Here is a 14,380-nt window from a genome sequence, read left to right as displayed (position 1 = left end):
ACTTAATTTAAAAAATGCGCAAAGGACTTGAATAGACATTGCACCAAAGAAAATATACAAATGTGCCGAAAAACACATGAAAAGTTGCTCAAGGCTGTCAGCCATTAAGGAAATATAAATCAAAACCACATATGGTATCACCTCACACCCACCAGGAAAGGCCATTATCAGGAAAACGGAAACTACCAAGTGTTGGCAAGAACATGGCGAAACTGCATTGCTGGTAGGATTGTCAAATGGTGCAGCCCTTATGGAGCTCTGGTGGTGTGGTGGTGTACTGCCTAAGGCATTTGACTGCTAAACAGAAAGCTGGAGGTTCAAACCCACTAGCCACTCCTTGGAGGAGAGATTGGGCAATCTACTTCTGTAAACCAGGTGAGGTGCTAAGGAGAGCAGGTGTAAGTCAGAACTATCTTGGGCAGTTACCTAAAATGCCTACAATTTGATATCTGCATAAACATAATCCTGTTAGTTTGCTTCTTATTGGACCTAAGGTGGTTGCTTTTCAAGTTGTTAGCTGTAGCAAACGTTCTTTTCTAAACATGGTGTGGTAGTTAAGTTTGTGTGTCAACTTGGCTGGGCCTGCTTGAGTGTCTGGGTACCTGGATGTAGTATTCCCCATGATGAGACTGGTAATCAACTCCATGGTAGAATCTACTGTGAGCAGCTGAGTAGGTGCTTTAGGAATGTGGTCTGCTTCCTGTATATAAGGAGAAGCCTTGGGGAATGGTTTCCAGCTTGTGGCACACTTGAAGCCTGCATGTACCTGGGTTGTTGTTTGGCAGCCTGCCATGCTCTGCCAACCTTGGGACTTCCAGTGGACTTGAGTGGATGGTGTGCCATGTGGTTTGGTAACATCGGGACTATGCCTTTTTACTTGTCAACCTTGGGCTTTTCAGTCTCAGCAACCAGTAGCTGTCTGAGTAAAGAAAAGATTCTAGTTTAAGTGGGCCGGCAGCAAGAGGCAGAGCTGAAGTCCAAGGTTGAGGGGCTTTCACCCAGCCCCTAGAGCCTGGCACTTTGAATTTGGACTTAAAGGCTCTAAACTGTAAGAGAATAAACTCCTGTTTCTTCAAGCCATTCCAGTTGTGGTATATTTTCTGTTAGAGCAGCACAGAGGTAACCAAAACACATGGCTTGAACAGTTCAGCTGTTAGGAAGTGAAGCTAATGAAATGATCCTAAAAATGTTTCTTGTTGGAGGAGGAGAAAGTATTAAGCTGAAATATTAAGTTGGGAAAGAGCATTAAAGAAACATACCTAAAATTTGAAGTACTGGAGCATTTTGAAGCCAAGAAAAATTTAGGCAAATCACTAAGGATTGTTTCCTATACAGGTAGGAACATTTGAGAGACAAATGATCCACATATATGACTACAATTTTTAGAAATATATTACTTTTACTTCCATTTTTTTTGTGTGTGGGACTTATTTTACATATCTTTCCCTATAGAGCAGTCCTACTGTATCCGGAAAGGTGATGCTTGTTGATTAATGTCATAGCTTGCTTAGGAGAGGTCCACCAAAAGGAAGTGGTGAAGCTCCTTTCCTGTAGATAGTCAGACCCACCTGACCAGCTGGGCCAGTTGGAGGGTGACATATCCTAGTGTGGCTGTGAATGTTTGACTGAAATGTTTTCAGAATGCTGTATTATTATTAATACATTTTTTTTTTAAATGCTAAGGTGCTCTGGTGGTGTAGTGGTTAAGGTGTTTGGCTGCTAACCAAAGAGTTGGTGGTTCGAACCCACCAGCCACTCCACGGAATAAAGATGAGGCGGTTGGCTACTGCAAAGATTCATAGCCTTGGAAACCCAACAGGGTGCTAGGAGTTGGAATCAACTTGATGGCACTATTTTTTCTGAGGGAAGACGCCTTTTGTGGGAAGAGGTATACTCTTCCCCTGTGTATATCTGTGCTGATACTGAGTCATTGTAACATAATGTTTTCCTAAACAATTTCTTGTAAAACAAACATGGCTTAAACATACTATGCTTAGGCAAAATACTGTGGTAGCAATACTTTGAAAGTCATCAGTGGAAAAATATTACTTTAGCACATACTAGCACTTCTTTCCCTCTAAAACTCTAAATTATTAGAAATGCTAAATTCTATCAAGTAGTTCTTTTAATGGACTTGAATTTTGGTCCTCCTCTTTTTGGGGGGAGCTCTAGTGGCATAGTGCCTAAGGCATTTGACTGCTAACCAGAAAAGGCTGGCGGTTCAAACCCACCAGCTACTCCTTGAAAGGATGATTGGGCAATCTACTTCTGTCAAGATATCTCCTCAGAAACTCAAGGAGGGGTTAGTATGAGTCGGAAACGACTTGATGACTGTGTTTGGTTTTTCTCCCCGCCCTCCAGTTTATTTTATGTCAACCAAAGACAAAATGATCCATAAACAAAGGTAAAGTGTGATAAATGATCAAAGAGTATGTGTGACACATGGAATTATATTTTATTTACTCTAATAATGAAGCTTAATAGGTAGAGATGACTTAAATTTTTCTTTTTCTCAATAGCTTTAAGAAAAAAGTAGAAATCACTTCTGACTGCACTGAATATAGCAAAAATCAAGTGACTTCCTACACTGCAAATTATGGCCCTACCATTCCGGAAGGACTTAGAAAAATACAAGGACCTTGATGAAGATGAGCTTCTTGGCAATCTGTCAGAAATAGAACTGAAGCAACTGGAAACTGTTCTTGATGATCTTGACCCTGAGGTATGTTCTACATAACAAAGAAAAATGAAATAACTTTTTACTTCCTTTGAGACAAACTAGCTGCCTTTCAGCACTTAGGGTTTTCAGAACTTTTCCTAGAACCACCCACCCCTCCTCCTCCTCTTTATGCAAGTGAACTTGCTTTTTGCTTCCTCTCCAGTTCCTCCATGTCTTCCTCCAAATCCTTATTGTTACGAGTATTCTAAACTATCTTCTCCAACATCTTATTTTCAAAGTTTTGAAATGTTCTAAGAAATCTTTTCTCTCTCTTCAGGAAGGTATGTTTTTGATAAAATGCAGCAGATGATTAATTCTTCTGTATATGCCAACTTCTGGGCCTCTTCAGAGCTTTTATACCAGATTGACTCCAGCAGAGAGAGTCTCTAGAAGGTCATTTGTGACTTTAAACCTAATCATTATCTCTCTGAAAATGGAAAAATTTTCCTCAGAAAGCCAAGGAGGGGTTGCTATGAGTCAGAGTCGACTCGACAGCAGTGAGTTTGGAGTGTAGTGTGGAGCGGACCTGAATATATGTTTTCATATAGTATGTGAATACCATTTTCTCCGAAATTACACAAGACTGAGGTAGCCCATGGCTCACTGTGGTCTGCATTGTTATATCCTGGTGTGGGTAGGTGGGTGGGTGTATGTGTGAGGGGACAGCCTGATGGTAAGGACTGCTTAACCTGATGGTAATGGTTACTTGCTAGACTTCTTTTCTTTACCACATGTTTCTTTATGCCAGGAAATTGATTTTTTAGTGTCTTATATAGTGAGTTAGAGTTTATCTTACACAATTTTTTTTTTGTTACTGCCACACATTTGTTTCTTGCTGTGATGTGTTTTTTTTGTTTTGACAATTTGCTCCTCTTCTGAGCATTACTTCACCACTTGGCTGATGCGTCTGTACCTTAGATCAAATCCCTTTACCATAATTGCCACTATAAGGACAAGTTCCCAGTATATCCAGGTCTGGACAATAACTCAGGGTAATAGTGCTTTGTTGATCATGTCACAACAATATCTTCTATAGGCAATTCAGCCCTATTACATAGCATAGTGGCTAAAGCACTTGACTGCTAACCAGAAGGCTGGCGGTTCATACCCACCAGCCACTCCTCGGAAGGAAGGTTGGGCAATCCTACTTCCGTAGTGATACTGCCTCGGAAACCCAAGGAGGGGTGGCTATGAGTCGGGGCCGACTCGACGGCATGCAACAACAACAACAACAACATTTACTTGAATCAACTGGTCTTAGATCTGGAAGGAACCTCAGAGTTCATCTAGTCCAGAGTTTTTTGACCTTTGTACCTGATCCTTTAGGCCAGATACTTCTTTGTTGTGAAGGACAGACCTGTGCATTTTAGGACATTAACAGCATCCCTGGCCTCTACCCACTACATGCCAATAGGATACGCCCAGTTGTGACAAATGAAAATGTTTCCAGATATTGCCAAACGTCCCCTAGTTGAGAACTATTCATTTAGTCTCTGCTTCTGTTTTATAGGTGAAAAACAAGCTAGGTGACTTGCCCCTGTTAGTACATTTAAGGGAAGAACTGAGACTAGATAGTAGTCTTTCTGTTAAGCCATAGTTGAACCCTCTATTAACTCATGTGCAAAGCATGAGTGTAAAATATGATGGGTTATATTCTCTTATTTGCAAGTCCGTGGTGTTTTCCTTTATGGGGAGACTTGAGTTCTAACCTCTGAATATGTTTTACAAACTCCTGAACTCCAATTGCAGTTCCCCCAACTCAGATACTATTAACTGAGACTAGAAGAACAGAGATGTTCATTAACAGCATGCAGGCTCAGAGGCAATAGCTTCTTCCACACTCTAATGGAAATTAAAAAATTACACCCACTGCCATCGAGTTGATTCCAGCTCATAGTGACCCCCATTGGGTTTCCGAGGCTGTAAATCTTTGCAGAAGTAGATTGCCCCATTTTCCTCCTGCAGAGCACCTGGTGGGTTTGAACTGCTGACCTTCTGGCTAGCAGCCAGATACCTTACTCACTACACAACCAGAGCTCCTTTTCTAATAGAAATAGGTTTATAAAATTGTAAGCAACATTAGCTGATGAAAGTTAAGCTTCCAGCAGAGAGAGGAAATAAAATCACTGCAGAATCTTTTTATTTCTGTTTGGTGCTGTTTGAGTGAAGTTTTTGAAAACAGTTCCAGTAAAAGACCAGGTAAGGAAAGAAGATAAGAGTAGTTAGCAACTGCTTCAGCCAGCGAAACATCACTATAACTTAGAGTCTCAGAAGACCTGTAGTCTCAGAAGACCTGATAAACGTGTATGCATGGTGCCTTGTCATATTTTGAGGGCTATTTTGCCGTCCTTACACTACATTCAGAGTCTGTGGGTGCTGCAAATGGTTCGCATATTCAGCTCCAAACCTGAAGTTTGGAGATTTGCATCTCCCCAGAGGTATCTCAGAAGAAAGGCCTGGTGACCTACTTCTGAAAAATCAGCCTTTGAAAACCCTATGGAGTACAGTTCTGCTCTGATACACAGGGGGTTGCCATGAGTCCGAGTGTAGACTTGCAGCAACTGGTTATTGGTTTTATGTTACATTCAGTGTATTTATTTGCTAATTCACGGCATTTGCTCAGAACAAACCAAGACCAAACCCACTGCCATCAAGTCCATTCTGACTCTCAACAAACTTACAGGACAAAACAGAACTGCCCCATAGGATTTCTATGGCTGTAATCTTTACCGAAGCAGACTGCCTCATCTTTTCTCCCATAGAGCAGCTGGTTGACACAAACCACTGACCTTTTGGTTCGCAGCCCTATGCTTTAACCACAGCACCACCAAAGCTCCTTTTCTCAGAATAGCTGTCTCCAAAAGACAGCAAACCTAGGTAAAACTATTTTTTCATTTCCAAGACTAGGAATATATTATTACAGCAAAATTCCATTACACAGAAGAACTGTATAATTTTCAGTAGCAGTCATTTTCATGAGTGTTTTATCTTTTTGTTAAGTCATTAGGATTCATTAGTTCACTTGATGAGAATGTATTTCTAATGAAGCTTGAGTCATGGATTTATAGCTCCAAAACCAAAATAAGCTGTTACACTTATTTTCTGGTCAAAGACTGTATTTAAGAATAAGGATCTGGTAGGAGCTCTGGTAGCATAGTGGCTAAGGCACTTGACTGCTAACCAGAAGGCTGGCGGTTCAAACCCACCAGCCACTCCTCGGAAGGAAGGTTGGGCATTCCTACTTCCGTAGTGATACTGCCTCGGAAACCCAAGGAGGGGTCGCGATGAGTTGGGGCCGACTCGATGGCAAACAACAACATACTTCTCTTGGTGTGAGCAGGCAGATTGAATAGTGCACCTCTGTCGTCATTACTGTCACTGTGAAATAGCAATACATTTGTGCAAGCCTTGTGGATAGCAAAGGAAAGTAAACTTTATCAATTTGCTTTAACATGCGTTTTTCTTTGAAAGTATTCTCATATTTACTCAATAAATATTTAAGGGGCACCTTTATATCCCAGGTACTATGCTAGGCTTAGGGATACAACAATGAGCAAAACAAACATGATGTTTAAAAAAGCTTCCCTGAGGGAGTGGTCAGGGAGCTGCGGTCTAAAGAATGAGAAGCAAAGAGGGACCGACAGAGCAGTCCAGGAAAGAGGAAGACATACCTAAAGATGTTGTAGTGAAGGGAAGTATAAGGGAGAAATAAAAGGCTAGCGTGACTTGAATGGTGAGAGTGTAGGGCAGTGTGGTGAGAGGTGAGGTTGGGATAATAGATTGTAGAGGTGTGTGTGTGGGGTGAAGAGCATCAGGCAACCTGATCCAGGGAGATTGGTTGGGAGGCTCATTTAAAGTTTAGACAAGCTTTGATCATAGTGTGGACCAAAGTGATGGTAGTTGAGATGGAAAAAAGTAGAGATTAATGAGGTTTCTGTGTTGTTGTTGTTGTTATGTGCCGTCGAGTCGGACCCGACTCAGAGTGACCCCTCCTTGGGTTTCTGAGGCGGTATCACTACACTATGGAAATAGATTGCCCCATCTTCCTTCTGAGGAGTGGCTGGTGGGTGTGAACCACCAGCCTTCTGGTTAGCAGTCAAGTGCCTTAGGCACTATGCTACCAGAGCTCCCAATGAGGTTTCTGTAGGAAGTAAAAATGGGTAAGACTTGATAGTTGATTTGGGAATGGATTCTTCATGTACTAGTCTTCTCTCATTTTCAAAGTATGAAGATAGAAATCTTGTGTTTCTTTCCTATGTTCCCGCAGACAATTTTGTGTTAACAAAAGTTCTTGGTGCAGGTTAGGAATGGACTTCCTTTGTCTTTCATCTTTATAGGTGAGCTTTCTGAATAATGGGTGCCATTAAATAAAGGAATACACAAATTTGTGGAAATCATTATGGATCTCAGCAAATGGCCAAAGTTGAAGTACAGTGTTTCCTAGTTATAAAATGAGTAACTTAGTAGTAAAATGAGTATTTCCTATTTTCACTTTCCATGTAAGATCACCTTTTATAATGAACAATTATCAAATGTCTTATGCCACCCATGAAGTTCATCACTGCCAGTATTGGAAGGTGTTGTGAAAGAGGGTTAGTCTTTTTGTGTGACTACTTCTGGCTGCCTCCTGTTTTTCAAAGCAAAGGAATCTCCAGGAATAGTGACACAATAGTATCACCCTTTTGGCTTTTGACAAGCAAAAGGATGGTGCACTTTGCTTCTACTTACTTTTTGTTGTTTCTGGACTTAGTGGAAATTCAGTGTAGGGACTACAGAAGACAACTTTAATCTATCATGTCCCACACCCCCATCCCTACTTACACTCTATCCATGCACTCAGAAAGCTGGGTTCCCCCATAAAAACCCAGGGCAGGGTGCTTGCTATGAATATTTCAGAGTACCCTGGTATATGTGTAGATCATTGACAGTTATTGTGCAAATATATCCTATGGGCATGTATGTACATATACCTATAAAAGTTGAGCTTTCCACATTATGTTTAATCATAGATAAGTAAACATCAATCTCTGATATCCCATGTATGGTTGACATGCTTTACTTACAAGAAAGTGTTTATGATGGAATGTGGGTTATTGGAAGGAAGATGATCTATCTAGTCATTTAGCATTCTTTTTAATAAAATTATTCTCTTTACATACATCTGTGCTGAGCAGGGGATCTCTGGTGGTGTAGTGCCTAAGGCATTTGACTGCTAATTGGAATGTTGGTAGTTCAAACCCACCAGCCACTCCTTGGAAGGAAGATTGGGCAATCTACTTTCGTAGAGATACCACCTTGGAAACCCAAGGAGGGTTCGCTATGAGTCCAGTTGACTCAAAGTCAGTGGGTTTCGGGTTTTTTTTTAATACTGAGCAGTTGCTAAGCATTAAAAACACTATTGTTTTTATTACCATCTCAGAAAATTTAAAAACTAAAGAATGCTCCCTACTAGCAGCATACTTTGTAAAGAAAATATACATGTGCTTGTTTTAATAATAATGTAAGTGAATTCTTCCTAACCAAAAAAAATCATCAATGATTTGGAGTATTTTTACATTGCTGCCGGAAAATCCGATAATGAAGTGTTTAATGCTTATATCACGTTCTAGTCTGTAATTTTTTCTGTTCTAGTCTGTAATTCTTTCTTATATGGATAATTTACAGGAGCATTAGCTTTGGCATCCTTGGTGGTCATAATGGCTGATTTATTCTCTTTGGCAGAATGCTCTTCTGCCTGCAGGGTTCCGACAGAAGAACCAGACATCAAAATCCGCCACAGGGCCATTTGATAGAGAACACCTTCTTTCATATCTGGAAAAGGAAGCATTGGAGCATGAGGACCGGGAAGACTATGTGCCCTACACTGGGGAAAAGAAAGGTGAGCACAGAATTTTGAAGTCCTTATTTGATAGCAGTTGATTTTTTTTAAAGGTAAGTCTGAAAGTGGTATTTTTAGAGGTACATCATTGGTAATCTTAGAGATGTGATACTTTTGACTTAAACATTTGTTAGATATATTAGACACTCATTTGCATTTTTCCTCAAGTTAGTAAGTTTCTTCTTGGTGATTTTTTAGTGAGGTTTTATTACATAATAATTTTGCTTAACATTCTCTCGTTATCCACACTAACAAATCTAAAACTATGTTTAGGTAAAATTTTTAATTCACTATTAATAGAATGCAGATGATAGCAAAGCACTGCTTTATTTCAACTCATATCTTTACAGTGGAATACCATCAGCTATCTCCTGCCATGGTTTTAAAACCTTTGTTAAAAAAAATATCCTACACGGAAGGTCCTGCACAGAGCAGGAGGGAAAAAAATGTAGAACAAAATTCATAAGCATAAAAAAGACCAGACTTACTGGGCTGATAGAGACTCATAGAACTCCCAAAATTGTGGCCCTAAGATACCCTTGAAGCCTGGAACTGAACCTAGGGAATAACTTTCAGCCAAACAATAGATAGGCCTACCTATGAGGTGAACAATTACACCAGGGAGGAATTACTGTCCAGTGCAATCAACCGTATGAGTCCAGAACCAGCAGCATTTGCCCAAAAATAAAGCTCAGGAGGCAGGAAGGGACAGGAAAGAAGGATGAATGGAAATGGGGGAAGCCAGAGGAAGTAGGAAGATTTGCTGTTGTGAGGGGATTGCAACCAATGTCATGAAACAAAATAGGTATAAACTGTTGAATGGAAAACGAATTTGCTATGTAAACACCCAAACTACAATTTAAAAATTAAATGAATAATTAAATCTTGTACAGCCTTCCTTAGTAATTCACAATTATAATTGTTAATGGTTTATAATCATTACTTTCAGGAAATTTTCCTAGTCCACATCTCTCCCATCGCAGTATTTAATCTTACATATCTTCCGTGGAGACTGAATGCACCTATGTTTTCAAAATCTTATCTGTAGTAACAATGTGCAATAGGTTAAGTTTCTTAGCTTTCAAAGCAAATGCTAGTTAATTCAGACTTTTCTTGTGCTCCTACATGTCTTTGACTTTTTAGGTTTAATAATAAATCAGCTTTCCAGTATTGACAAGTAATAAACTGAATTATTGGGTTGTTGACCAGATAGTGGCCAGCTCTGAATACATATTTGCCTAAGAAGCCAAATCCTACTTGTACTCTTATTTAGGATATCATACTGGGGATGACAGCAGTACCAGACCTGAAGATCACCTCTTCCAGGCACTGTGTTGCATCTGTTCAGGCAGGAAGAACAGATTAGAGCATAATATTTTCTCCTGATGAGACTTTGGCTTTTTATTTGGGAAGTAAGCCCTCCTCAAGAACTTTGGTGTATATCTTACTGTTTTGGTTACTCTGTGCCACTCTGACAGAAAATACCACAAGTAGGTGGCTTTGATTAACAGGGATTTATTCTTTTACAGTTTGCCAAAAACCATACTCACTGCCATCGAGTTGATTCCAACTCGTAGTGATCCCTTTGGGTTTCCAAGGTGGTAAATCTTTACTGAAGTAGATTGCCCAGTCTTCGTTCTGCAGAGTGACTGGTTAACAGTTAAATGCCTTTGGCACTACACCACTTAGGAGGCTATAAATCCAAGTTCAAAGTGCCAGCTCTAGGGGCTGAGTGAAGGCCCCTTGACTTTGAGCTTCAGCTCTGCCTCTTGCTTCCAGCCCACTGGAGCTAGAGGTATCTCCTCACTTAGGCAGCTGCTGGGTGCTGAAGCTAACAAGCTCAAGGTCCACAGATAAAATGGCATAGTCCCAATATTATCAAACAACATGGCAGATCACAAGTTCATGTCCAGAGTCCCAAGATCGGCAGGAAACATGGCAGGCTGCTAAATGAAGACTTGGCTACATGCAGGGGCCAAGCATGCCAAAACGTTGCAGAGACCTTTCTCAAAACTTTTCCTTATATTCTTTGAAAAAATTAATAAAATTGATAAACCACTGGCAAATTTAACAAAGGAAAAGAGGGAGAGAATACAAATAACACGAATAAGAAATGAATTGGGTGACACCACAATAGAATCAACAGAAATTAAAAGGATAGTATCAGGATAGTATGAAGAACTATACTGCAACAAATTAGAAAATCTAGAAGAAATGGACAGATTTCTAGAAACATACTACTTACCTAAACTAACAGAGGCTGAGGTGGAAAATTTAAACAGACCCATAACAAAAGAAGAAATTGAACAGGTCGTTGAAAAATTACCAACAAAGAAGAGCCCTGACCTAATTCTTTCACTGGAGAATTCTACCGAATGTTCAGAGAAGAGCTGACACCAATCCTACTCAGACTATTTCAGAACATATGAGCTCAAGGTCCACAAATAAAATGGCTTCATTTTATGAAGCAAACATAACCTTGATACCAAAACCAGGCAAAGACATCACTAAAAAGGAAAACTACAAATCAATATCCCTCATGAATATAGATGCAAAAATTTTCAACAAAATACTAGCCAGTAGACTCCAACAACATAACAAAAAAAATAATACACCAAGTGGAGTTCATACCAGGTATGCAAGGATGGTTCATCATTAGAAAAACAATCAACATCATCCATCACATAAATGAAACAAAGGAAAAGAATCACATGATCATATCAATCGATGCAGAAAAGGCATTTGATAAAATCCAGCACCCACTCCCAATAAAAACTCTCAGCAAAATAGGAATAGAAGGGGAATTCCTCAACGTAATAAAAGGCATCTATGCAAAACCAACAATCAATGTTATTCTCAATGTACAGAGACTGAAACCATTCCCCTTGTGAACAGGAACCAGCCAAGGATGCCTTCTATCACCACTTCTACTCAACATTGTATTGGAAGTGCTAGCCAGGGCAGTAAGGCAAGAAAGGGAAATCAAAGGCATTCACATTGGTAAGGAAGAAGTCACACAATCCCTGTGCTGATAATGTGATCCTATACATAGAAAACATAAGAGACTTAGCAAAAATAACTACTGGAACTAATTGAGAGATTTAGCATAGTGGCAGGATACAAGATCAGCATACAAAAATCACTTGGATTCCTCTACACCACCAAAGAGATTGCTGAAAATGAAATATGGAAATCAATACCATTTACAATAGCTACCAAAAAGTGAAATACTTGGGAATAAATCTCACTAGGGACACAAAAGACCTGTACAATGAAGACTACAAATGACTATTCCACAAAACCTAAGAGATCTATGTAAATGGCAAACCAGGCTCATGGATAGAAGGATTGAGCATTGTGAAAATGTCAATACTACCCAAAGCAATTTATACATTCAGTGCAATCCCAACCCAGATCCCATCAGCATTCTTTAAGGATATGGAAAATTTAATCACTAATTTTATATGGAAAGGAAAGAGACCTCAAATAAGGAAAGCACTTTTGAAGAAGAACATAGTAGGTGGTCTCACACTGCCGGATCTCAAAACCTACTATAAGCCACAGTAGTCAAAACAGCCTGGTACTGTACAACGACAGACACATAGACCAGTGGAGCAGAATTGACAACCCAGAAATAGATCCATTAACCTATGGTCAGCTGATTTTTGACAAAGGTCTGAAATCTGTTAAATGGGGAAGAGATGGTCTCTTTAACAGATGGTAACAAATGGTGCTGGAAAAACTGGATATCCATTTGTAGAAAAATGAAGCAAGATCTGTACCTCACACCATTCACAAAAACTAACTCCAGATGGATCAAAGACTTAAATATGAAACCAAAACTATAAAGTTCCTCAAGGAAAAAATCAGGGCAAATTTAGAGGCCCTAATTTATGACATAAATAGACTGTCATGCATAGCCCAAAATGCACAAACAGCTGAAGAGAAACTAGATGAATGGGAACTTCTAAAAATTAAATTTTATGTGCTTCCAAAGTCTTCTGCAAAAGAGTCAAAAGAGAACATACAGATTGGGAAAAAATATTCAGCAATGACATGTCTGACAAGGGATTTCTCTCTCAAATTTCTGGAAAACTCCAGCACCTCCACAATGGAAAGATTAACAACCCAATTAAAAAAAGGGCAGAAGATGTGAGTAAACACTTTACCAAAGAGGATATTCAAGCGGCCAGCAAATACATGAAGAAATGCTCACGATCATTAGCCATCAGAGAGATGCAAATCAAAACAATGAGATACTGTCTTACCCCAGCACTAATGGCATAGTTTAACAGGACAGAAAATGACAAATGCTGGCAAGGATGTGGAGAGATTGGGACTGTCATACACTGCTGGTGGAACTGTAAAATGCTACAACCACTGTGGAAAGCAGTATGGTGATTCCTTACGAAGCTGGATTTAGATATACCATTTGACCCAGCAATCCTGTTACTAGGTATATATCCTGTAGAAGTGAGAGCCAGGACAGGAACAGATATATGCACACTCATGTTCATCGCAGCACTATTTACAATAGCAAAAGATGGAAGTAACCTACATGCCCATCAACAGAAAAATGGATAACCAAACTATGGTGCATACACACAATGGAATACTGTGCAACACTAAAGAATAACGTAGTATCTGCAAAACAACACATAATGTGGATGAACTTGGAGGACATCATACTGAGTGAAATAAGTCAATCACAGAAGGACAAATATAGTATTAGTTCATTATTATAAAAAGTTAAGGAAAGGTTTCTATATGGAAAGAAATTTTCTTTGTTGGTTACTAGGAGTGGGAGGAGAACGGAGGGAACACTGCAAAAAAAAAAAAAAAAAAAAAACCCTTATATACTGGAAGCAGACCACATCCCTAAGGTAGCTACTAAGCTGCTCATAGTAGATTTCACCATGGAGTTGATTACTAATCTCATCTCATCATGAAAAATAACTATATCCAGCTGCCCAGCCACTCAAAACCAGGCCCAGACAAGTTGACACATAACCTTAACTACCCCATTTACTCACAGACTATGTGACATTGTTGATGACTCAAGGGATTCACTGCTTACTGTGTTATCATTGTTGTTAGCTGCTGTTCAGTCAGCTCCAACTCATAGCAACCCTGTGTACAACAGAACGAAACAGTGCCCAGTCCTGTGCTCACCTCACAATCCTTGCTATGCTTGAGCCCATCATTGCAGCCAGTGTGTCAGTCCATCTCATTGAGGGCTTCCCCTTTTTCACTGACCTTCCACTTTACTATGCATGATAGCCTTCTCCAGGAATGGTCCTTTCTGACAGCATGACCAAAGTAGGTGAGACAAAGTCTGACCATTCTTGCTTCCAAGGAGCATTCCGGCTGCTCTTCTTCCAGGACTGATTTGCTTGTACTTCTGGCAGTCCATGGTAGTTTCAGTGTTCTTCACCCACACCACAACTCAGAAGTATCAACTCTTCATTGATCTTCCTTATTCATTGTCCAGCTTTCACTTGCATATGAGACTATTGAAAATACCATGGCTTGAGTTAGGTGCACCTTAGTCTTCAAAGAGTCATCTTTGCTCTTCAGAATTTTAAAGAGGTCTTTTGTAGCACATTTGCCCAGTGCAGTATGATGTCTGATTTCTTGACCGCTGCTTCCATGGATGTTGATTGTGAATCTAAGAAATATGAAATGTTTTCTCAATTTATCTCTTTGCTGCTTATTGGTCCAGTTGTGAGGATTTTCATTTTCTTTATGTTGAGGTGTAATCCATACTGCAGACTGTAGTCTTT

At 39.7% G+C, this 14,380-nt stretch overlaps 1 protein-coding gene across 1 annotated transcript in view; it reads left to right on the top strand.

The window, feature by feature from the left end:
• Positions 1-2,596: 2,596 nt before the first annotated feature.
• TMOD3 (tropomodulin 3) overlaps positions 2,597-14,380 on the top strand; it is a 49,451-nt gene continuing 37,667 nt past the window's right edge. Inside the window, exons 1-2 of the mRNA XM_007935164.2 lie at positions 2,597-2,722; positions 8,441-8,597. Of these exons, the coding sequence (XP_007933355.1) occupies positions 2,597-2,722; positions 8,441-8,597 (283 nt within the window). The remainder of the gene's footprint in view (positions 2,723-8,440; positions 8,598-14,380) is intronic.

Source organism: Orycteropus afer, unplaced genomic scaffold (assembly GCF_000298275.1).
Source record: "Orycteropus afer afer isolate SDZICR_OR568_19922 unplaced genomic scaffold, OryAfe1.0 scaffold00026, whole genome shotgun sequence".
Classification (NCBI taxonomy): domain Eukaryota; kingdom Metazoa; phylum Chordata; class Mammalia; order Tubulidentata; family Orycteropodidae; genus Orycteropus; species Orycteropus afer.
This window is presented reverse-complemented; position numbering and strand designations above follow the sequence as displayed.